Here is a 27,259-nt window from a genome sequence, read left to right as displayed (position 1 = left end):
GCGAGACTTTTCTTGAATGAAATTAATTTTGTCCTGAATTTTAAGTGTATTTGATTTCTTTTCTGAAACTTCGGGAACGTTTGCCAAGTCATATTTTATAGGAAAGAAATTCAAGGAACGTGATCATTATGTTATCTTGATTTGGGTCAATTAATAATGTGATTTCATAATAAAGAACGTTCAGATTACTGATAAAGTGGCCGTAATGCTGAATGCCCAGTCCGTGATTAGTAGATGGGAGGTAACTCTGTCGAACACATCGAGTCGAGCGTCTTTGTGTGAGGAAAAGGTAAAACAGCAGTTCGAAACTAAGAATCAAAACAGGCACTTTATTATTTTCTCATTGCATTTATAATTCTTATCACTGAGTAAGGGTCGATGCTGCGATGAAGGTCAGAACACTACTCTCTTGACAACAAAATGCAGTAATTGATTTCTGAACAAGTCAATCAATGATTGAACTAAAAGTAGAAAATGACAGACTTGGAGAAACTTATTCAAACCATCAAACAGTTATCACGTGATAATATAAATGAACATATATATCGTCGTGTTTTGTCATGTTTCATTTGCAAATTTCTTTCTGAGAAAGAATCTATATGAAATTGAAAATTACAATTATTAAAACACACAGTAGTCCAACATTAGATGTAAGATAACACACTATGCCAGCACAGACATGACATACACACACACGCAACACTGGTCAGCTGCATGGGCACAGCACTGTCATATACAATGTCATACAAGGTCATACAATGTCATACAATGTCATACAATGTCATACAATATGGACAAGCCCTTACATGCTGCCTATGGTAAGCACATGTCCTCCGTGTCTTTTTGTAGTCATTCTTGAACTAGAGATCATGTATTGTCACAAGATATTGTTTAAAATAACCCTTCAAAATTATCACAGTGGTTGACAAGTACAACTTTTAAAGCCTGCGTTCATCCTCGACTATCCAGTGTTATATCTCCAGTCTATATTGATAAACAACTTTTATGATAAATATAAAATCAATAAACCCAAAGATGGTGGATGTTTCAACTAGACAGGGGATGTGCAGTCGCTCATGGACCTTGAATCATCCTGGATGATAGCCATACCACGGAATATCACAGAAACAGAGTTGAAGTTTAATATTTGATCCTTCACTTTCATATACATAATATCACAGACATCACAAGTTGTTTCAATATACAACAAACTTAAGGTTATCACATTTATAACTATTGCTTGTAGTTGGAAGATGACAACGCCTAGTTGCCTGTAGTTGGAAGATGACAACGCCTAGTTGCCTGTAGTTGGAAGATGACAACGCCTAGTTGCCTGTAGTTGGAAGATGACAATGCCTAGTTGCCTGAAGTTGGAAGATGACAACGCCTAGTTGCCTGAAGTTGGAAGATGACAACTCCTAGTTGCCTGAAGTTGGAAGATGACAACGCCTAGTTGCCTGAAGTTGGAAGATGACAACGTCTAGTTGCCTGAAGTTGGAAGATGACAACGCCTAGTTGCCTGAAGTTGGAAGATGACAACGCCTAGTTGCCTGAAATTGGTCAATGTTAAGATCACATGTCAAGAGTTACAAAGATGGAGAGAAGATCTGAGTAACAAAGATGGATGGAAACTGATGGTTGAGCTGTTCCATGACTGTCGGGTGGCTGTCTTCCTTCTCCCGGAGTTGCCACGCCCTCTTTCTGTCCATGCAGTCAGCTAAACTGGGCAGTCCCAAGTATCGGGCTCTGTCAGCAGGAGACATCTCGATCTCGGCACTGACTGGCGGTCGTCCGTTTGAACCCACATCAGATTCATCATCCTCAGTCTCTGTCTCAGGCTCAAAGTCAATCACATACTGAAAGTAGAACATTTAACTGTCATGAGAAACTGTTTTCGCATTTCTTAGAATTGAACATATGTTAGAGGCATACCATCTTCCCTGGGCAAGGGGGTTTACTGACTTTAAAAATCCAGTTTCCACCCTTGCCAAACTAGGCAGGAATTATTGAGTTAAAATTTGGCTGGACTAATGAGTCTATGCATAGTCCAATCAAAATCCTGTAACCAAATCGACATCATAAACGTGGCAACTGCCATGCTGAATTAATTCATTTGATTGCAGAGCATGTGTACTGTCAATTGGGCATCAACAGATATATTCCAAATCTTTTCATGTTTTTAATCAAGGTTCTCAAGTGATGTGATGCACTTCACGAGGGAAAATCTGTGTAATTTACAATAAAGATCTTTATTATCGATGAGATCGTTTTTTCAAGTGATATGAGAGGTGGAATCTGATTCTTCAGTAGGGGGAACATAGAAGGGACATATCTTGTAATAGCCACTGGTTCCAGCCTAGTTCGGCAAGGGCGGAAACGGTACTTTTCAAATTAGTTTACTCCCTTGCCTCAGGAAGATGGAGGCCTACAAGAAGATGACATTTCCATGCTGTCTGGGACTGTCTGACAAATGCAGTTTTACAACAGGTGACAGACTGAGGCCCTCCTGATACATGAGTATCTAAGCTGGAATATGGTGAGATACTGCGACAGTATCAACATACCACTTCTGTCTGTGTGAGGTCAGCCCCGAGGTCGGCCAGTCTCTCTGCGATGTCTGGTTTGTTGTAGTCCAGTGCCAAGAAGATGAGATCCCGGTAGTCCGGCATGAGGGGAACCAGCTGCCATAACACAAAAACATGTGTGTCAATCCCACCAAGACACAGATGCTAACACAAACATATGGTAATAATCACTAACCCCAGGCGCTGACACAGGTATGAATGACTAACCCTAGGCGCTGACACAGGTAACAATGATAACCCTAGGTGCTGACACAGGTAACTATGACTAACCCCAGGTGCTGACACAGGTAACAATGACAAACTCCAGGTGCTGAAACAGGTAACAATGACTAACCCCAGGTGCTGACACACGTAACAATGACTAACCACAGGTGCTGACACAGGTACGAATGACTAACCCCAGGCGCTGACACAGGTAACAATGATAACCCTAGGTGCTGACACAGGTAACAATGATAACCCTAGGCGCTGACACAGGTAACAATGATAACCCCAGGTCCTGACACAGGTAACAATGACCAACCCCAGGTCCTGACACAGGTAACTATGATAACCCCAGGTGCTGACACAGGTAATAATGATAACCCCAGGTGCTGACACAGGTAATAATGACCAACCCCAGGTCCTGACACAGGTAACTATGATGACCCCAGGTGCTGACACAGGTAACAATGATAACCCCAGGTGCTGACACAGGTAATAATCACTAACCCCAGGTGCTGACACAGGTAATAATGTCTCCCCCAGGTGCTGACACAGGTAACAATGATAACCCTAGGTGCTGACACAGGTAACAATGACTAACCCCAGGTGCTGACACAGCTAACAATGACTAACCCCAGGTGCTGACACAGGTAACAATGTCTCCCCCAGGTGCTGACACAGGTAATAATCACTGACAGGTTGACTTACTAGTTTGGGGAAGTCGACCACAGGGTGTGCCTTGAAGTACTTGATGGCATCCAGGAACTCACTCAGACCTTTCCTCTTGTTCTTCACGATCCGCCGCAGCTCCTCGTACTAAACAACAGACAGTAGAGAAATACAGGACAGAACTCTCGGCCAATCCCAAACCAGTTCTTCATGTTATCCAAGCAGTGACCAGAAGTAGGACAGTTGTGAATGTAAAACACTGTTTCCACTCTGAAGCAGCTAAATACCAGAGGGAGTAAAAAAAAGGATCTTTTTGTGTAACGGACTGTAGCTTTCAGTGAAACAGACTGTATGTTATCATGTCATGAACTGTATGTTGTTGTGTCACGGAATGTATGTTGCTGTGTAACAGTCTGTATGTTGTTGTGAGACAGCTGTATTGTATGTTGCTGTGTAACAGACTGTATGTTGATGTGTCATGGACTGTATGTTGCTGTGAGATGGACTGTATGTTGCTGTGCACCAGACTTTATTTTGATGTGTACCAGACTGTATATTGCTGTGTAACATACTGTATGTTGCTGTGTAACAGACTGTATGTTGCTGTGTAACAGACTGTATGTTGCTGTGTAACAGACTGTATGTTGCTGTGTAACAGTCTGTATATTGCTGTGTCACGGAATGTATGTTGCTGTGTCACGGAATGTCTGTTGCTGTGAGACAGACTGTATGTTGATGTGTAACAGACTGTATGTTGCTGTGTAACAGACTGTATGTTGCTATGCACCAGACTGTATATTGCTGTGTGATGGACTGTATGTTGCTGTGTAAGAGACTGTATGTTGATGTGTGATGGACTGTATGTTGCTGTGTAACAGACTGTATGTTGATGTGTGATGGACTGTATGTTGATGTGTAACAGTCTGTATATTGCTGTGTGATGGACTGTATGTTGCTGTGTAACAGACTGTATGTTGATGTGTGATGGACTGTATGTTGCTGTGTACCAGACTGTATGTTGATGTGTGATGGACTGTATGTTGCTGTGTACCAGACTGTATGTTGATGTGTGATGGACTGTATGTTGCTGTGTCACAGAATGTATGTTGCTGTAAGACAGACTGTATGTTGATGTGTTACAGACTGTATGTTGCTGTGTAACAGACTGTGTGTTGCTGTGTAACAGACTGTGTGTTGATGTGTAACAGACTGTATGTTGCCGTGTAACAGTCTGTATGTTGCTGTGTAACGGACTGTATGTTGATGTGTAACAGACTGTATGTTGATGTGTGATGGACTGTATGTTGCTGTGTAACAGACTGTATGTTGATGTGTGATGGACTGTATGTTGCTGTGAGACAGACTGTATGTTGATGTGTGACAGACTGTATGTTGCTGTGTAACAGACTGTATGTTGATGTGTGATGGACTGTATGTTGCTGTGAGACAGACTGTATGTTGATGTGTGATGGACTGTATGTTGCTGTGTAACAGACTGTATGTTGCTGTGAGACAGACTGTATGTTGCTGTGTAACAGACTGTATGTTGATGTGTGATGGACTGTATGTTGCTGTGTGACAGACTGTATATTGATGTGTGATGGACTGTATGTTGCTGTGTAACAGACTGTATGTTGCTGTGTAACAGACTGTATGTTGATGTGTTACAGACTGTATGTTGCTGTGTAACAGACTGTGTGTTGATGTGTAACAGACTGTATGTTGATGTGTGATGGACTGTATGTTGCTGTGTAACAGACTGTATGTTGATGTGTGATGGACTGTATGTTGCTGTGTCACAGAATGTATGTTGCTGTGAGACAGACTGTATGTTGATGTGTTACAGACTGTATGTTGCTGTGTAACAGACTGTATGTTGCTGTGTAACAGACTGTATGTTGATGTGTGATGGACTGTATGTTGATGTGTAACAGACTGTATATTGATGTGTGATGGACTGTATGTTGCTGTGTAACAGACTGTATGTTGATGTGTAACAGACTGTATGTTGATGTGTAAAAGACTGTATATTGATGTGTGATGGACTGTATGTTGCTGTGTACCAGACTGTATGTTGCTGTGTAACAGATTGTATGTTGATGTGTGATGGACTGTATGCTGCTGTGTCACAGAATGTATGTTGCTGTGAGACAGACTGTATGTTGCTGTGCACCAGACTGTATGTTGCTGTGTACCAGACTGTATGTTGATGTGTGATGGACTGTATGTTGCTGTGTAACAGACTGTATGTTGATGTGTGATGGACTGTATGTTGCTGTGTAACAGACTGTATGTTGATGTGTGATGGACTGTATGTTGCTGTGTAACAGACTGTATGTTGATGTGTGATGGACTGTATGTTGATGTGTCACAGAATGTATGTTGCTGTGAGACAGACTGTATGTTGCTGTGTAACAGACTGTATGTTGATGTGTGATGGACTGTATGTTGCTGTGTAATGGACTATATATTGCTGTGTGATGGACTGTATGTTGCTGTGCACCAGACTGTATATTGCTGTGTGATGGACTGTATGTTGCTGTGCACCAGACTGTATGTTGCTGTGTAACAGACTGTGTGTTGCTGTGTAACAGACTGTATATTGATGTGTGATGGACTGTATGTTGCTGTGTAACAGACTGTATGTTGCTGTGTACCAGACTGTATGTTAGCACCGACCTTGTCCACACACTTTAGCTCCAGCGCCATGCTGAACTTGGCCTGGAAGAAGACAGATAGCAGTAACTGTAGCAACACATTATGGTCATTATGCATTCATATCTTCAAGTTTCATGCTGGTCACAATGTTAACCTTGAATGGTGAGACCGGTGAGACCGGTGAGGCAGGTGAGGCAGGTGAGGCAGGTGAGACAGGTGAGGCAGGTGAGGCAGTTTTGTGTTTATACGTCCCACCAAGTCACAGAGGCTTTCAATGTAAGGAAGACTTACACCACTGTCATAATCTCCTGTCACTTGGTCCACAATGTGAACTTCTCTCTGGTCATTATTCCAGTAATTTTAGTCATATTATATGTAAGATTATTTGATTCGGCAATTGTAAAGAAATAATTTGTATTGTTTGTTGTTTAACACCGCATTCATCAATATCCCAGCTATATGATGCCGTTCAGTAAATAATCAAGTCTGAAGCAGACAATCCAATGATTGACATCATGAGCATCGATCCACGCTAATTGGATATGATCAACCAAGCCAGCGAGCCTGACCACCCAATCCCGTTAGTCGCCTCTTACAACAAACACAGACCCCTTTTACGACAAGAATGGGTTGCTGAAGACCTATTCTACCCCGGATCTCATACCCCGGTAAAGAATTTAACTAGACTGCAGAGAAGTGGCTTGAATTGCTCACCGTCTTGCATGTTGCCACCCATGCCGGGACCTTCCCCGTCACGCGTCGGTAGTCCTCCCCCGTCTTCCAGCTCTATGTGGGTACCCGGCAGAACAAACACACTCTATTATACATGTGTCAAACAAGAAATGTCTGACCATATGATCACAAACTCAGTTTCACAGTCTATATCATGCCTTGTATCATGTCTGTATCATGTCTTGTATCATGTCTGTATCATGCCTTGTATCATGTCTTGTATCATGTCTTGTATCGTGTCTTGTATCATGTCTTGTATCGTGTCGATGTTAACTATGTGTTACTATGGACAAATCTTTGTTTGGCACTTACAAATACATTGATTTGGTTGAAGTCATGAAAGCAAATATTCATAATTTCGTTATTGTTGTTTGTCAACACGTTTCTTGGTGCTTGTTCTGAAGAAGTTTTTATCCATCTTTAAAATAACGATGCGCAAGGAAGTGTATATAGTTTCATTCTTAGAAAGTACTCACCGTATCGAGCGCCTGTGTGTCGACGCCCCCCTGTATGAGAGCCAGGCGGATCTCCTCAGCTCCAGGAACGGAACATGCGTAGTGATACACGCTGCGTAGATGCTGCAACACGCCACACCCTACTTGTACACAACACATTCTACTTGTACACAACACATTCTACTTGTACACAACACACCCTACTTGTACACAACACACCCTACTTGTACACAACACACCCTACTTGTACACAACACACCCTACTTGTACACAACACACCCTACTTGTACACAACACACCCTACTTGTACACATCACACCCTACTTGTACACAACACACCCTACTTGAACACAACACACCCTACTTGTACACATCACACCCTACTTGTACACAACACACCCTACTTGTACACAACACACCCTACTTGTACACAACACACCATACTTGTACACAACACACCCATACCCCACCTTATTAAGCTGAAGTGACGTTTTTGTCACAGCAACTCAAGTAATACATCCTCATGAAGTGCCATCACAGAAGTAAAGACAATTTCACTTTAAATAACCATATCAATCAAACATAAAAAGACAGGTGCAGAGCAAACAATTATATTTTCAACTTACGCAATCTTTTACATTTATGTCCACTGCCGGTATTGACATTAAATATTTGGCAATATCGAAGTTCTCGAACAACACAGCCAGGTGCAGAGATGACCGACCTCCCTGAAACATATACACCTCCGATCACCTCCAACATCATATAGCCTCAGGACTTGCAAATACACCATGCCTTCACCGAGTCAAGTAGAAGTCTGGAAAGTTCTGGAAAGTTCTGGAAAGTTCTGGAAAGTTCTGGAAAGCTCAGCTGGCATCAGCTGGTAACATGTGTTTGTTTGTTGTTTATGAGCATCTATCCACGCAATTGGGATATGATGACATGCATCTACCAAGTCAGTGAGTCACGTTAGTCACCTCTTACGACCAGCATAGTCGCCTCTTAACGCAAGCACGGGTTGCTGAAGACCAATTCTCTACCCGGATGTTCACGGGTCTCAGGTGATAAAGGCTGACAAGCAGTTTCGGGTGAGAAGATTCAAAAGTTAGAGTCACCTCCCCTACCCATCACCTCAGCCTCAACCCTCGCAACGCCTCGCGTGGTGAACAAGATGCAGATGGAGCTGTCATGACCCATTGACTGGTAGAGACCCTATCAGTTGTATCATGATCTATTGCTATGATCCTCATTGCTGGTGTTTGGCAATAACCACTACTTGACAATATGGCTGCCACTATGTATTGGTCTGTGTCTTTGTTGTTGAATGCCGCACTCAGCAGTATTCCAGCTTTATGAGAAGGCTTGTACATCATGGAGTCTGGACCAGACAATCCAGTGACTGATGTTATGAGCAACGATCCCGCGATTGGATACGGTTACAGACCATCAACCACGTCAGTGAGCCTGACTACCCAATCCAGTCGCCAGCATAGGTTGCTTGGGACTTATTCTAACAGAGTCTCTTCTCACAACCAAAACAGGTTTTAGGGGTCTAACCACAGCGTCTCCTCTTGCAACCAGTAAAGGTTGAGGGAGACCTTTTCTAACATGGTATCTGGTTTTATAAAAAGTAATTCTCTGTTGTTCTACCTTATCCCTGGCGTTGACCAGCATGTCCGGGCACTTCTCTGGATCTGACAACAACTTCTCAACAACACTCTTGTTGGAATTTCGGATTTGTTTATGAATTAAGATGACATTTTTCTGAAATGAAAACATAACTTTAAACTTTACATCTTCCATAAACTCCATACGTCAAAACTGTTTCCAAACAAGGTATTTCAGACGGCATATTTAAAATGTTTTTCAAACATCACGCTATCTATTGATTACCTGGAATTCTGGAAGCCAGTTTGTAAACTTGAGTACATCATCCGTTTCATTCCCACAGGCATAGATGTAGGTGTCACGATACTGAAAACAACATCAATAGCAACACCTTTAAAAAAAACAAGCATTATAGAAAATGTATGCAATTTTATAAGGATAAAAAAAATGTTTTGTTTTCGGTCCTGACTTTGACGTATAGGGTACCTACAGTGGAATCAGCGTCTGAACCACAAACTGTTTCTAATCTCAAGAAAGAGACCACCTCTGTGGTCTAGTGGATAGAGCGTCTGCCCGGAGAGGGGAATGACGTGGGTAGGATCCCGAGACGCATCATACCAAAAAACGTTAGAAGATGGTACTCATCAGTAAACTGTGGCATGGTATCTCAGTAGGCTAGCACTATAAACTCAGCATTAGTCCTGACCAGTACAAGCAGTCACAAACACACACAGAGACCTGCACGTCGCTATTTAAGTGCAATAATCTTGAATGCGACGTTAACCCCATTTCACCTCACTTCACACCTCAAGAAAGACATGTGAGTCAGTGACAATGCATCCACAGAGAGAGAGAAACAACGTGCCCTCCACACTCACATTGTGCTGAATCCACAGAGAGAGAGAAACAACGTGCCCTCCACACTCACATTGTGCTGAATCCACAGAGAGAGAGAAACAACGTGCCCTCCACAATCACATTGTGCTGAATCCACAGAGAGAGAGAAACAACGTGCCCTCCACACTCACATTGTGCTGAATCCACAGAGAGAGAGAAACAACGTGCCCTCCACACTCACATTGTGCTGAATCCACAGAGAGAGAGAAACAACGTGCCCTCAACACTCACATTGTGCTGAATCAGAAGACTGTCATATCCGTCCACAGAGAGTTTCCTCAATGTCTCCAGGTCAGACCCTCTCAGGATCTTCACATAGAACTGAAACACAAGTCACGCAAGGATCAAACGAAACAACAGTCAGCCATACACAACAGTCAACCACACAGAACAGTCAGCCACCAACAACAGTCAGCCACCCACAACAGTCACCCACACACAACAGTCAACCACACACAACAGTCAGCCACAAACAACAGTCAGCCACATACAACAGTCAGCTAAACACAACAGTCAGCCACACACAACATCAACCACACACAACAGACAGCCACACACAACAGTCAACCACACACAACAGTCAGCCACCAACAACAGTCAGCCACCAACAACAGTCAGCCAAACACAACAGTCAACCACACACAACATCAACCACACACAACAGACAGCCACACACAACAGTCAACCACACACAACAGTCAGCCACCAACAACAGTCAGCCACACACAAGTCAGCCACACACAACAGTCAGCCAAACACAACAGTCAACCACACACAACAGTCAACAACACACAACAGACAGCCACACACAACAGTCAGCCACATACAACAGTCAGCCACCAACAACAGTCAGCCACACACAAGTCAGCCACACACAACAGTCAGCCAAACACAACAGTCAACCACACACAACATCAACAAGACACAACAGTCAGCCACATACAACAGTCAGCCACACACAACAGTCAGCCAAACACAACAGTCAACCAAACACAACATCAACCACACACAACATACATCCACACACAACAGTCAACCACACACAACAGTCAGCCACCAACAACAGTCAGCCACACACAACAGTCAACCACACACAACAGTCAGCCACACACTACAGTCAGCCACCCACAACATCAACCACACACAACATTCAACCACACGCAACAGTCGGCCGCACGCAACAGTTGGCCACACACAACAGTCAGCCACACACAACAGTCAGCCACACACAACCATCAACCACACACAACAGACAGCCACACACAACAGTCAACCACCCACAACATCAACCACACACAACAGTCAACCACACGCAACAGTCGGCCACACGCAACAGTTGGCCACACACAACAGTCAGCCACACACAACAGTCAGCCAAACACAACAGTCAACCACACACAACAGTCAACCACACACAACAGTAAGCCACACACAACAGTCAGCCACACACAACAGTCAACCACACACAACAGTCAGCCACACACAACAGTCAGCCAAACACAACAGTCAGACACACACAACAGTCAACAATACACAAGTCAGCCACACACAACAGTCAGTCACACACAACAGTCAGCCACACACAACAGTCAGCCAAACACAACAGTCAACAATACACAACAGTCAGCCACACACAACAGTCAGCCACCAACAACAGTCAGCCACACACAACAGTCAGCCACACACAACAGTCAGCCACACACAACAGTCAGGCACACACAAGTCAGGCACACACAACAGTCAGCCACACACAACAGTCGGCCGCACGCAACAGTTGGCCACACACAACAGTCAGCCACACACAACAGTCAGCCACACACAACCATCAACCACACACAACAGACAGCCACACACAACAGTCAACCACCCACAACAGTCAGCCACACACAACAGTCAGCCACACAAAACAGTCAGCCACCCACAACATCAACCACACACAACAGTCAACCACACGCAACAGTCGGCCACACGCAACAGTTGGCCACACACAACAGTCAGCCACACACAACAGTCAGCCGAACACAACAGTCAACCACACACAACAGTCAACCACACACAACAGTAAGCCACACACAACAGTCAGCCACACACAACAGTCAACCACACACAACAGTCGGCCACACACAACAGTCAGCCAAACACAACAGTCAGACACACACAACAGTCAACAATACACAAGTCAGCCACACACAACAGTCAGTCACACACAACAGTCAGCCACACACAACAGTCAGCCAAACACAACAGTCAACAATACACAACAGTCAGGCACACACAAGTCAGGCACACACAACAGTCAGCCACACACAACAGTCAACCACACACAAGTCAGCCACACACAACAGTCAGGCACACACAACAGTCAGGCACTCTACATGTAAAGCGCCACCACTCGGTGCAAGGACTGTAGAACGTATATCCCAGGGTAATTCACTCCTGCTATAGTTTAGTCGGTGCGGAACTCTACATATAATCACCTTGTCAAGCAGGTTGACCACATCGCGGCGACGTGCAAACCGAGCCACATCTCGAATATTTGACCCTGTCTGTAAAGAAAATACAAAGAATGGACATAAATCATCCACATATTATCCAACATGGACGGACAAAATTAATTACAAAATCATTCACACAAAACTGTTCCACCTAAACCATTTATACCAGTATATGCCACGCTTTGCCAACGTACGCGATCTCGCCACACATACACACACATCCTCTATACTATGTATAACGGTATACGCCACACTGTGCCAATGTACATGATCTCCCCCGACATACACACGCATCCCCTATACTATGTATAACGGTATACGCCACACCGCACCACTGTATGTGAGTTTGCACTGCCTCACATGGAATGTGCGCATTAATATATATTACGTCAGAAGGTAAGCGATTTGTCAGTCGGAGAGAGACAACAGTCAATTGCCTACACAAATTGTTTCTACTTACGTTCCTTGGCAATCCATCGGTCCACTAGAGTAAAGGCCCTTTATCAAAGGGAAGCTACTCTAACCCTAGTTATGTTAGTTTAAAGTCGACCTGTCCTGTCCTAATGTTACTTAGTGCAATCAGATGTACACACAGCAACAATATGAGACACGGTAACAATTCCGACATATTTCGGCCAAATCAAACTGTTTTAACTGGGTTCCAAGCTGCAGAGGTCTACAAGCACAGATATGGAAACTGATCCCACTTGTCTAGTGTCCTCATTAAATTGTTTCACAATTCATATCTCCAAAGTTGCCAAAACTTGTGAAATGTCTTACCTATGTCCCAGTTAGACACTGATTTTCAGTTAGACACAGTTTGTTTATAAACACTAAAAGTAGTCCCTACTTGACCTTTGATATTTGCTTCTCTATGCATATATCACACCAACGGATATCGTGTTTATGCAATGCTGAGCCACTGTATGCGAACTCCCTCCCCACCTCCCCAGTCATCACCAGGACTGCCGGCTCACCTCATCCCTGTCCGCTATGTAGGCTCCCTGCTTCAGCATGTACGTGATGACGTCAAGTGGCATGGCTCCATTGGTCTTGTCCAGACTGAACATCATACAGTTCCGTCCTCGCTGTGAGTGCAGAACAGCTCATGGTCATGTTCCACACCAACTACCTGGCATCACTTACTCATTTTGTCTTTCTGACATTAGGAAAAATAGTGAATAGGCTGACACCTTGAAATGATTTGTGTTCACATTACCAAAACCCAAGAGCATTATTACTACTTTGATTATAAAGTGATTCGCCAAGAAATAATTATTGCTGCTATATTTATCTCTGCTTCCAGTACCTCATCCTTCAGGCTGAAGTCGGGCTTGCTCTTCAGCACCTTCCATATAATCTCTGCAGGCAGCTTGCTGTTGATGCCCTCAAAGTACAGGGGACCCTGGAGTGAACATTAAGAGAGCATACATCATCATCATCATCATCATCATCATCATCATCATCATCATCATCACTCAGCAGTGGGGAAAGTGTTGTCAACATACCCAGTAGTACACAGTGTTAACATATGCAATGGTAGACAGTCCTGTTAACATATGTACCAGAGAATGTTCTTAACATACCCACTAGTAGACAGCATTGTTAAGATACTCAGTAGTAGACAGTATTGTTAACATACCCACTTGTAGACAGTATTGTTAACGTACCAAGTAGTAAACAGTACTGTTAATGTACCCACTAGTAGATAGTATTGTTAACATACACACTAATAGACAGTATTGTAAACATACCTCCTAGTAGACAGTATTGTTAACATACACAATAGTAGACAGTATTGTTAACATACACAATAGTAGACAGTATTGTTAACATACCTCCTAGTAGACAGTATTGTTAACATACCCACTTGTAGACAGTATTGTTAACGTACCCAGTAGAAGACAGTATTGTTAATGTACCCACTTGTAGACAGTATTGTTAATGTACCCACTAGTAGACAGTTTTGTTAACATACCCACTAATAGACAGTATTGTTAACATACCCAGTAGAAGACAGTATTGTTAATGTACCCACTAGTAGACAGTATTGTTAACATACCCAGGAGTAGACAGTATTGTCAACATACCCACTAGTAGACAGTATTGTTAATGTACCCACTAGTAGACAGTATTGTTAACATACCCACTTGTAGACAGTATTGTTAATGTACCCACTAGTAGACAGTTTTGTTAACATACCCACTAATAGACAGTATTGTTAACATACCCAGGAGTAGACAGTATTGTTAACATACCCACTAGTAGACAGTATTGTTAATGTACCCACTAGTAGACAGTATTGTCAACATACCCACTAGTAGACAGTATTGTTAATGTACCCACTAGTAGACAGTATTGTTAATGTACCCACTAGTAGACAGTATTGTTAACATACCCAGGAGTAGACAGTATTGTTAACATACACAGTAGTAGACAGTATTGTTAACATACCTCCTAGTAGACAGTATTGTTAACATACCCACTTGTAGACAGTATTGTTAATGTACCCACTAGTAGACAGTTTTGTTAACATACCCACTAATAGACAGTATTGTTAACATACCCAGTAGAAGACAGTATTGTTAATGTACCCACTAGTAGACAGTATTGTTAACATACCCAGGAGTAGACAGTATTGTCAACATACCCACTAGTAGACAGTATTGTTAATGTACCCACTAGTAGACAGTATTGTTAACATACCCACTTGTAGACAGTATTGTTAATGTACCCACTAGTAGACAGTTTTGTTAACATACCCACTAATAGACAGTATTGTTAACATACCCAGGAGTAGACAGTATTGTTAACATACCCACTAGTAGACAGTATTGTTAATGTACCCACTAGTAGACAGTATTGTCAACATACCCACTAGTAGACAGTATTGTTAATGTACCCACTAGTAGACAGTATTGTTAATGTACCCACTAGTAGACAGTATTGTTAACATACCCAGGAGTAGACAGTATTGTTAACATACCCAGGAGTAGACACTGTCAACATACCCAGGAGTAGACAGTATTGTTAACATACCCAGGAGTAGACACTGTCAACATACCCAGTAATAGCTGTTGACAAGAACAGGTAAGTTGACATCAGCGCCCGCATTACAGATGAGGGTCACAAGGTCGACTTCATGGAGACGGATGGCGTACTGCAGGATATGTCGCCTAGTAGAAGCCTGGAAGCAGAATGACATGCTGACTGAAAGTCTTGCCAGAAAGGACATAATGTGCTTAGTATGCAGTTCTGCAAATACATCCTGAGGCAAGGGTGTTAACTAACTGCAAAAGTCGTTTTCACCCTTGCCCAAATCGGCTGGAATTTCTGGGCTCGATCGTAGCGCCACCAGTGGCTATTATGAGTTATGTCCCTTCTATTGCCCAATCAGATTCCACCTCTCACATCACTTGCATTTGCTTCAAACAAAATGGCATTGCCCAGCCAAGATTGATAATCAAGATTTTGATTGGACTATGCATTGACTTGTTAGTCCAGCCAAACTGTAACTACGGAATTCCAGCCTAGTTCAGCAAGTGTTGAAACTGGACTTTTACAGTGAGTTAACTCTCTTGCCTCAGGAAGACGGCAAAATACATCAAGAGTGAATACTGCACTCAGACATATTCTAGCTATACCATGCACGTTGGAGATAATCATCTCTGGACTGACAAATCAGTGGGTAATAATTACATTATGAACAGCATCCGAATCCACCAGGGCACCATGACACGCAATCAGGCTGTTCTACCCCCTGGGGACCATGAATACATGTAGGCAGGATATTAGAACCTCCAACACCTCCCACCCAGCCCAAGCCCACATTTCCATAGTAACAGTATTATTTTTATTGTCATCATCAAATGTACCACATCAGGTATGCTAGATGATGACAATGCCCATCATGTTCCCGAAGAGACCTGAGGACAGACTGGTTAAGTTGTCACTCACATGATTCAGGAAATTGATATTGCATTTCGATTTCTTCAGTGCGGCCTTCACCTTGACCTTGTTGACCTCCAGCACTCCATAAACTGCATCCTACAAAGGTCAATGGATGAAATGAGTTAGGGCTGTTTTCTGTCATTAAAATATCAGCAAAATACAAGGAATGGGACGACTTATCTTAAAGAATATATTTCAACTCATGTAAATCATGAAATTATTGCAAGCAGGAATTAATGCAAGAAGTGTGAGTGTCCCTTGCTCCCATTAATAAAGTGACTCAGTTTTATCTCGACTTATTGGAGTTCATTGTGATGTCACCTCACTCTCATCGGTGGAAACAATGGCATATATAACAAAGCGACTCGCATTTATTTCATGACACGTCTCAGGCCATGGGTCCACACCTGTATTAACTTGGTGGTGCACTCATTTCATGATTTACAGCAGCAGGGAGGGGGGACAGGGGAGGTAACTCACCAAGGTTGGTTTGTGATCATCCAGCAGGAAGACGATGTCATGGAACTTGAGGGCAGCAGCAAACTGGCGTAGTGTCTGGCCATTCTGGGGGAGTTCCACATGACATACAGGTACAACATGACATACAGGTACAACATGACATACAGGTACAACATGACATACAAGTTCAACATGACATACAGGTACAACATGACATACAAGTTCAACATGACATACAAGTTCAACATGACATACAGGTACAACATGACATACAAGTTCAACATGACATACAAGTTCAACATGACATACAGGTACAACATGACATACAGGTACAACATGACATACAAGTTCAACATGACATACAGGTACAACTGATCTGTTTAACGGAAACCAGTAATCCTCTAGCTATGGTTGGTCTTCATCCAACTGAAGACTAATTGTTACTGACGGTGATATAGATGCAGCTAATATACATAAAGGTGGCATATGAATCCTGACTGTATTATATAGAGATTATTATATCACATGTGTGTCATACTAATTTTTTTTAATGATTTCTTGTATTTCCCGAGCGATGAATTCTTTCATGAGTTTTGTAAAATCAGTATGACACACATGCAAGTGTAATAATGTATTTATTACCCATTATTCCTCCCCTTTAAAAACATGCACTGATCATGACCGCCATCTTAGAAAACCACAACTGACGAATGACGTCAACAATCTTCAGGATACATGGAGGTGATATTTAGAACTGACTTCAAAATTGTTGTGTTCTTGGAGGTATGAAACCTGGTGTGCACACTGTGTGAATCTGCTGAGCAATAATGCAACACAGGCCCAGACAATTCTATCATCAGCCAATCAGGAAACAGAATCCGTTAGTGGGTGTGGCCTAATATCACAAATAACTTGCAATTTATTGATATGGTAAAATGGATGAGGTGACAGCATGAGGTGACCTACGCACCCTGACAGAGTCCACCATGCTCCAGCAGTGCAGCAGCTCCAATACGCGCTCCACATCATGGTCAGACACCGCCTGGAAGATCCCCGGCTGGAGCCACAACAGCAGAAATATTAGAGTCACAGTATCCATGACAACAGAAGGGATATTATTTTCACATTATCAGTGGCAACAGTAGAGATCATACTATCACAGTTTCCATGACAACAGCAATGATATATATTACTATCACAGTATCCATGACAACAGAAGTGATATTACTATCACAGTATCCATGACAACAGTAGAGACATTACTTCACAGTATCCATGACAACAGTCGAGACATTACTATCACAGTATCCATGACAACAGAAGTAATATTAGTGTCACAGTATCAGTGACAACAGTAGTGCTTTACAATTATAATGATTGTTCAGTAAAATAAGAAAGGCATATTACCTGGTACTTGTTGTATATTGACTGCCAGAATTTGTTTTTAGTTTTAAGCTCGGAGGCCGTCTTTCCATCCTGTCAAAACATATCATCAATTATTGTACAGACGAACCTTGTTATCTCAAACTCTGTTATCTTGAACATACCAATATCTCGAACCAATCCAGTCCCAACTGCCTCACAATATAAACACACATAAATTATCCCTCTTGTCTTGAATTCGAGATAAAAATATGTAGTGCTATCTCGAACCTTGTACTCGGTCCCAAGTTTTACTTTACTATACAACTTTGTACCTTTATCTCGAAGTTGGCATTGGCACCTTATCAGTTCTGGGAAGTGCAAGTATATCTAGTACCTTTCTCAACACCTCTATTATCGCAGTTAATGTACAGTGCAATTGCTCATTCAGTTATGTACATATCCTTTAATGAAATAGATATGAGTAGAAACACTTCCTTGTTACTCAGAAAGTGCCAATCAAAGTCAGATTAAAGGACTCAAAGCCAGCCGCATGACACTAATCAAAGTCGGATTAAAGGACTCAATGCCAGCCGTGTGACACTAATCAAAGTCGGATTAAAGGACTCAATGCCAGCCGTGTGACACTAATCAAAGTCGGATTAAAGGACTCAAAGCCAGCCGCATGACACTAATCAAAGTCGGATTAAAGGACTCAAAGCAAGCGGCATGACACTAATCAAAGTCAAATTAAAGGACTCAATGCCAGCCGTGTGACACTAATCAAAGTCGGATAAAGGACTCAAAGCCAGCCGCATGACACTAATCAAAGTCGGATTAAAGGACTCAATGCCAGCCGTGTGACACTAATCAAAGTCGGATTAAAGGACTCAAAGCCAGCCGCATGACACTAATCAAAGTCGGATTAAAGGACTCAATGCCAGCCGCATGACACTAATCAAAGTCGGATAAAGGACTCAAAGCCAGCCGCATGACACTAATCAAAGTCGGATTAAAGGACTCAATGCCAGCCGTGTGACACTAATCAAAGTCGGATTAAAGGACTCAAAGCCAGCCGCATGACACTAATCAAAGTCGGATTAAAGGACTCAAAGCAAGCGGCATGACACTAATCAAAGTCAGATTAAAGGACTCAATGCCAGCCGTGTCACACTAATCAAAGTCGGATAAAGGACTCAAAGCCAGCCGCATGACACTAATCAAAGTCGGATTAAAGGACTCAATGCCAGCCGTGTGACACTAATCAAAGTCGTATTAATGGACTCAAAGCCAGCCGTGTGACACTAATCAAAGTCGGATTAAAGGACTCAATGCCAGCCGCATGACACTAATCAAAGTCGGATAAAGGACTCAAAGCCAGCCGCATGACACTAATCAAAGTCGGATTAAAGGACTCAATGCCAGCCGTGTGACACTAATCAAAGTCGGATTAAAGGACTCAATGCCAGCCGCATGACACTAATCAAAGTCGGATAAAGGACTCAAAGCCAGCCGCATGACACTAATCAAAGTCGGATTAAAGGACTCAATGCCAGCCGTGTGACACTAATCAAAGTCGGATTAAAGGACTCAAAGCCAGCTGCATGACACTAATCAAAGTCGGATTAAAGGACTCAATGCCAGCCGTGTGACACTAATCAAAGTCGGATTAAAGGACTCAAAGCCAGCCGCATGACACTAATCAAAGTCGGATTAAAGGACTCAAAGCCAGCCGCATGACACTAATCAAAGTCGGATTAAAGGACTCAAAGCCATCCGCGTGACACTAATCAAAGTCAGATTAAAGGACTCAAAGCCAGCCATGTGACACCAATCAAAGTCGGATTAAAGGACTCAATGCCAGCCGTGTGACACTAATCAAAGTCGGATTAAAGGACTCAATCCCAGCCGTGTGACACTAATCAAAGTCAGATTAAAGGACTCAATCCCAGCCGTGTGACACTAATCAAAGTCGGATTAAAGGACTCAATCCCAGCCGTGTGACACTAATCAAAGTCGGATTAAAGGATTCAAAGCCAGCCACGTGACACTAATCGAAGTCAGATTGAAGGACTCAAAGCCATCCGCGTGACACTAATCAAAGTCACAATCAAATAACATTATCAGCTGATCATACAAACTGTCTGCAGCAAGGGTATGTGGCAGCTGACAAATGAGGTATTTGAGTGGACGTCTTCAGTCCCTCACACAGACCCCGACACAAACACATCTTAAACTCCCAAGATAATTTACAGTACTCCGGCAAGTCTAGATTTTTTTGTTTCACATTTGCAACACATGTTTGTTACTGAGACTGTTAGGCTAGCGTGTCCTGTTTACCTTGTTCCTCACAGTGGGGTCAGCGCCAGCTGCCATCAGGTCAGCGACATGGCAGCACTCCTCCTGCAGCGCCGTCACGTGTAGGGGCGTGTTGCCGTGCTGGACCAACACAAGGTCAGCAGAATTACAACATGTACTCACAGTGGCTCAGGTAGGGGTGAAGTGATACACCAAGGTCACAATACGATACATATCGCGATACACATGTCACGATACGATACGTATACTGATACGCATATTTACGTCAAATCGCATGGAAGCTTCTTGACAATAAATCTTTCAGAGCAAGTTCAAAAGGAAACTCTAGCTGTAGACACATGTTGTAGTGGCTAGTTTTAGTAGTGAACTTGTTACACTTATTACAACACATCTTGTGTTATCTTACTGACAAAAACGTCAGGGATCATTAAACGTGTAGTAAGTAATTTATGTATCATCTTGAATCGATACAGAAAAAACGTATCGTGTATTATATCGTCACATGATAACTCAAGATGCACAGGTGCACCGATGTATCGTTTCAACCCTAGCCCCAGGAAGCCACATGGCCACCTGATCCCCACCGCTGTCGTCTCTAACAAGGAGCTGCTTTTTAGGAATGCATTTTATGATTGTTCCCATTAAATATTAGCTCACTCACTCACTCACTCACTCACTCACTCACTCACTCACTCACTCACTCACCCACTCACCCACTCTCCAGAAGGTTGGAATCTATTTTATAAAGCTACAAGCAAAAGATTTCTCAAGAGGTCAAAAATAAAATAACCTGATGAAGGAGTAAGCATATACTCAGAAACGTGTTCCTCGTAATAAAGAGGTTGACATCCATATATTCTCTTCCTTATGTATATGACTTCTAAATTCCTTTCAAAGACCTGATCTGTGTTTAAGTTGAGTCATTAAATACATAACACTCAGAAACACTGTTGTGGTTCATATAGCGGCAGGTTGAAGGTTGCTGGCCACAACCACAGCAACAGGTTGGACAAAACATAATGTAGAAATTATTGGATGCACCACATTGATGTATCTTAACATGTGCCATATAGATCAGATGCATATTGCAAATTTGCATCCATTGAAGGTTTCTTTTTCATCACAATATATTTTTAACTTCAGAACACCACAGGACAAAACTCACCCTATTTTGTGCGTTGATGTTGATAGGTGTTGTGAAGAGGATGTGGATGATGTGCGGTCGGTGCATGGTGCACACATAGTGCAGGTACGTGTTGTCTTTCTGAAACATGAGACAGCTTTCTGATAACTACACAGGGTAGACAACTCTGTAACTCCACAGGGTAGACAACTCTGTAAAACCTCAGAATGTATCACAAGGGTAGACAACATGAGATATGTTAAGTTTTGGACTTGTGGTTGACATAACATATGACAAGTACATTTGGCTAAAACTACTGTAGTCTTTTAATAGAAATGTTCATTTGTCTCAGAGAATGAGAGAAGTGCTCTGTCTTCCCTTGTGCTACTTGTTAACTATGGGAAAGGGTTGCAGCAATAAGGTTTTTGGATGATCTCGTAGGTTGTGAGATCAAAATACAATACACAACAGCACATGTTTAAAGTCCAGAAGGGTCCAGGGATCATTGAGGTTTGTTCGTGTAGTACTTGAATCAAGGGACACCTAGGGACCTAGTCCTGCACCATGACCGTGGAATATATTTATTTTGTGAAAAAAACATAATCTAGAAATGCATACAAAAGCAAGTCTAGCCAGCTCAAGCTAGCTCTATTCCACAGTCATGTCATTTTGGGGAGAGGACCGTTCGAAATAGCGAATGGTAATTAAGTCCCTTCCTTATCATATCAGAGAATCTTGTTCAGATGACAGCCTAGCACTGGTAGTGCTCCCATCTAGGTTTACTGTAACAAAATACAGCTGAGGCAGTAGGGAGAGGCGTAAATGGGGGGGGGGGGGGGGGGGGGGGGGTTACTGAGGGGATTACCAGGGTGACCTGGGATGGCTGATCTCCACACATGTAATCATCATGAATCTGACACACTGAAATCAGCATAGGGAATTTTATTTTTTTTAGAGTCAAGAAGGATCTTGTGTAATATAAGATTTCAGAGAGTAAATGTTAGTCTACTAGGAAGATGGAATGACTAGACACTCAACCAACATATATGTAGTAAACCTGGTCACATACAGTAAGAAGACAGTAGTTAATTTCATGCAATATAACATATGCTCCTCATATATACATACATGCATCTATCGATACAAACGTCTTTGAATATGACTCCTGCATCATGGCATCACGAATCATTGACATTTCAGTGAATCACTGCAGTTCTACACTGATTCTGAATTTGTATAAATCTAGCATCAACATATAGTTATCATAAAGTGATGATGTTAGCTTATTTGTTATTTCACAATTTTAATCAGAAATAGAAATAAAATTGCCTAATAATTTCTTCCCTTGAATGGTAAAAGAAAATTGTTAACAAACCCTGTCTTTGAATAGTGGATCTTGGCCTTGCTCCAAACACATCTTCAAGTCCTTGATGCTGCCCTGAGATATTGCTTGTCCAATCTTGGACTGCATTATTCACATGCATGAAATACTCGTACACATACAACACACTGGGACAAAAACGACTTTTCAAAGTAAATTGAGTAAAATTGAAACAAGACATGGAAAACAACATTCTTGATAAATAGTTTACTGGTTAGCGACCAGTTATCTCCGAGGACCAATCATTGCCAACTTCCATTATAGCAGGCACATGATCGCATCTCATTTTAGTTTTGCTCGTTTTCATTAGAAGCGAGAAATATTTATCTGAAAATGATGAACAAAACAGACTCTTGTGTTGAATTATTAAAAGCAAAACACCATAATGACCTTGCTCAAATACACCTTCAGAAAAGTCATGTGACTAATTCACGAGAAAATATAAATCAAACAAAAACACTTTCAATTCTGTCATTGCTTTCTATCTGTCAGTATACAGTATAAAAAATGAATAACCTGTATATATCGCGAAATCCATAGTACAAAGTGTTAGGATAAGCATGTGTAGATCGAATTTGGGGAATATTGTTTTTTTCAGTTTTCAGATGACAAATTGATGATGGCATTTCTTATTCATTTTGATGAATAAAAAAATTGAGTGCGATACCGGAGATATTAAAAAATGTAATTTGTATAACTGAAGCGGTGCGCATGATCACGTGGCTTGCGCTATTAAGACAATGGCGATAACGGTACAGTAAGTCAACGGGAAAGTTCTATTTCCACTGTTTTTGATTCCCTGTCGAAGCGTTATAACAGAAATCAACTGCTTACAGTATCATAAAAATAAAAGTTATTGGTACAGTCAATTTCGTACACAGAATATGTCAGAAATAACATGAAAAAGGCTGAAAACAATGCTGAATGTAGTGGGGCATACATAACTAATGTGCATACACTATAAAGTAGCAGGGTAGTCAAGACAAGGGATTCATATATTTGTGACTTTCTTAACAAATCAACCAAAACAGTTAATCACACCAGAATATTCTCCACAGTTCCTGGAGGATTTCCTGACCATGATTTTTTTTTTTTTTTTTTTTTTTTATTCCCATCATTTCAAATACAAAGTATGCATGGAACATATTACATTAAGATCAGCATGGTATATATTCAAATCGCCTTGTACATTCAGTAGTTTGTTTCTCTGGTACATCTGGTAGATCTATATATAAGGTTTCTATACAGAATAACAGACAAATTGTAGTATTAAATCATATCTTGAATAATGTGTGGAATAAAGACCAAAAAGAGAAAAATTTAGCTTGTTTACAATTTGAGAAAGCAATAGATCTTGTAGCTTCATAATATTTAATTATTTCCCACTTTACTTGTTTAAAATGTGGAATTGATTTCTTTCTCATTTGTTTATAAATTACAAATTTTGCAATCAAAAATATAATATTTAATGGGTTATTGTTTTTTCCTTTAAATCCAAATAAAAGATTTTGGTTACTACAATCAATACTTCCTTTCCTCTGTTGTCCCTAACCAATCTTTCAAATCCTCCCAAATATGAATTGTATATTGACATTCACAAAACATATGAATAATGGTTTCTGGGCAAGTTTTACAAAGAGTAATTTCCTGACCATGATGATATTAATGGGTTGACACCTGACTATTGGTTAAGTATAATAAGAGAAAGACTTCCGCCCATATCCCCCCTCCAAAAGTTATATATGCATTCACTGCCGCTCAATCCTGTTAATTACATATATAATTTGAGGGAGATATGTCTAATATTTAATATGGATACATTTACATATCGGAGAATTGCAAGTGCCTCAAGATATAATCGCATTGTCACTCTTATCACTATATTATTTAAAAAATTCATATAAACTTAATTTTACAACAAAGTAAATTTACATTAACATCCATACAAGAAGGAATCGAATACATTTCACGAAACTTACCTTAGCAAGCTGCAACATTTCGCCTGCCATCTTGAACTTGCTCTTAAATAATTATCAACACGACAACGGAAGCTAAATGTGACCGAAAATAGGACAATTCGAGTATCCGCAGACGTGCGTCGTTACGCACGAACTCCCAGCTAAAAACAGAAGCAACTTTTCGTTACATTGTTATAAAAATATGTCAAATTAGATGTTAAAGTTAACAAAATTGTCTAAGGAATTTTTGTCATTCGCCATATCATTGATCAAATCGAACTTGAATTGCTTTGTTACAAATTTCAATAAATCTTTTCCGCCATTTTGTTTCCACAGTAAACAAATGTCGCTTCTAACATAAAGACTCTATGGTGACATATTTTTTGCCCTAATTAGGAATCATCTGTTAATATGTCATTTAGAATAACAAATATGCATCTTTCATAATATCAAAGTGCTGTTTGAAGATCCCTCACTTTAAAATATTGCTTGTTTTTTTAGATATATTTGCTGTAAGCGGTAGACATGAAGAAGCGCTTATTCGAGCACGGTTTCATCAGGCTTGAGTTCGAAACTCGAACGCGGACAGTATGAATCACCTGTATTTTTTCTCGCTCAAAGGCATGCCCATTGGAAATTTCATAAAAAGATTTTGAAAACAAATGAAAAAAACAAAGCAAAACTAAAATCCATTAAGATAAGGTCAAACAATCCTCGATATCATAATCGGCTCTTCAGTAGAAAAACTAGGATAAAGGATTTGTTTTTTTATGAGAAACTTGAAATCATATTTGTCTGCTTATATTTACCTACCGGAACTTGACTAAATGAATGGAACACAATGGGGGTCACACAAACTCTACTATCATTTACAAAGTGACAACATAATGCTGGTAAAAAACAATCAATGTTGTCATGCATGTAACACAAAAAATAAATCATCTGTCCTTTGGTGAAAAAACAATATAAGAAACAAATGATTAACTTGTTTGGCTCTTATCGCATAATCATTCAGTCATGAAAAATATCCGATCTAGTAAATCCTATATGTCTCCGTATCTGAGTATCGAAATGAAAGAGAGACATACTCAGATAACATATTTATCATTATATTGTATATACACCTTGTGTTAAGTAAATGCCACCCGATTCAGAATCCTATTTCGAAAAATAATGACAAACAACGGAACCCTAATTTGTCAGCATAAGTTATATAAATGTACTGCCGCCATGTGAGAGTTGGAGAACTTCTTTAAAACCTGGGTGAATTGGCCAATTTTTTAAAAGGTAGCAGATTTCCGAAAAAGTGGGCCGTGCTTAATTAATGCCCTTGTGTACATGTCCAAAAAAACGTGACTCTAAAAATCGCGCGACCTGTTCCAAATGTACACTGTCTCAGTATAACGCTATGACACACGCACAAAACATTGACTTTTGCTCTCGGCTGCATACATGTCAAACACATGCAGGTGAGGTCAGGTGAAAGTTGGGTTTAACGTCACGTCCAAGATTATTGCACTTAAATAGAGTGTGTGTGTCGCTGATTGTCTGGTCCAGACTCAATTATTTACAGACTGCCGTCATATAGCGGGAATATTGCTGAGTGCGGCGTTAAACAAACAAACAAACAAACATAGAAACAATCACAACCGCTCTGGATCGTTGGTCAAAACTGATCAGTTAGGACTAGTATTATTCATAAATTAACTGCTAAAATAATTAGTAAACATTCATGCCATATACTGAACTTAAAAACTACACAGAGACACACGATGCGTGACATAAACTCCGCTGATATATTTGAGCGGCATTTATCTGTCTGTTTGATCAAATTCAAAGCAAATAAGTGAGTGAGTTATATTTTAACGTCAAGTTGGCATTATTACAGGCAAATAGCGCCACAAAGCATACGGAGATATTCTAAATGCAGACTTGCAGTTGTAGTAATGCATATTAAATATGACGGTGCCAACCCGCTCCTCCCCTAAATCCCGAATACCATCTAATTCTTCACTCCGAGTCATTGCTCACCCCTGAAACCCGAAGACCACTTTACACAAATCTCAAATGCATTGAGTTGGTTGGTTGCTCTGTTGTTTAACGCCGCACTCAGCAATATTCCAGCTATATGACGTCGGTCTGTAAATAATCGAGTCTGGACCAGACAATCCACTGATTAATATCATGAGCATCGATCCACGCATTTGGGATCGATGACATGTATATATAAACCAAGTCAGCAAGCCTGACCTCCCGATCCCGTTAGTCGCCTTTTACGACAAGCATAGTCACCTTTTACGACAAGCATGGGTTGCTGAAGATCTATTCTACCCCGGAATCTTCACGGGTCTCAAATGCATTGAAGTTATTTTACTGAAAAAATATAGATATATAAAGGAAACA

General features: G+C 41.2%; 1 protein-coding gene across 3 annotated transcripts; it reads right to left on the bottom strand.

The window, feature by feature from the left end:
• Positions 1-309: 309 nt before the first annotated feature.
• On the bottom strand, positions 310-25,179 carry LOC124149917 (putative ankyrin repeat protein RF_0381). 3 transcript variants are annotated; one of them, XM_048381994.1, is made up of 23 exons: positions 24,878-25,179; positions 22,893-22,982; positions 21,560-21,658; positions 20,416-20,514; positions 18,121-18,189; positions 17,684-17,770; positions 16,735-16,818; positions 16,261-16,350; positions 15,368-15,490; positions 13,613-13,708; positions 13,281-13,391; positions 12,286-12,354; positions 10,040-10,129; positions 9,197-9,277; positions 8,954-9,067; positions 7,930-8,031; positions 7,325-7,426; positions 6,831-6,902; positions 6,138-6,179; positions 3,498-3,605; positions 2,565-2,681; positions 1,551-1,856; positions 310-1,519 (listed from the first exon to the last, which is right to left on the bottom strand). In XM_048381994.1, exons 1-22 carry the CDS (start codon positions 24,905-24,907, stop codon positions 1,587-1,589), a joined length of 2,145 nt encoding a protein of 714 aa, XP_048237951.1. In that variant the 5' UTR covers positions 24,908-25,179; the 3' UTR covers positions 310-1,519; positions 1,551-1,586. The 3 variants fall into 3 exon arrangements, with proteins under 3 accessions (XP_048237951.1, XP_048237952.1, XP_046377719.2); XM_048381995.1 differs by having other exon boundaries at positions 310-1,511; XM_046521763.2 differs by having other exon boundaries at positions 310-1,856.
• Between the last annotated feature and the right edge of the window lie 2,080 nt (positions 25,180-27,259).

Source organism: Haliotis rufescens, unplaced genomic scaffold, assembly GCF_023055435.1.
Source record: "Haliotis rufescens isolate VD_foot unplaced genomic scaffold, xgHalRufe1.0.p SCAF_4, whole genome shotgun sequence".
In the NCBI taxonomy this organism is placed as follows: domain Eukaryota; kingdom Metazoa; phylum Mollusca; class Gastropoda; order Lepetellida; family Haliotidae; genus Haliotis; species Haliotis rufescens.
Note: the sequence above shows the minus strand (reverse complement) of the source record. Positions and strands in the feature narration are given on the sequence as shown.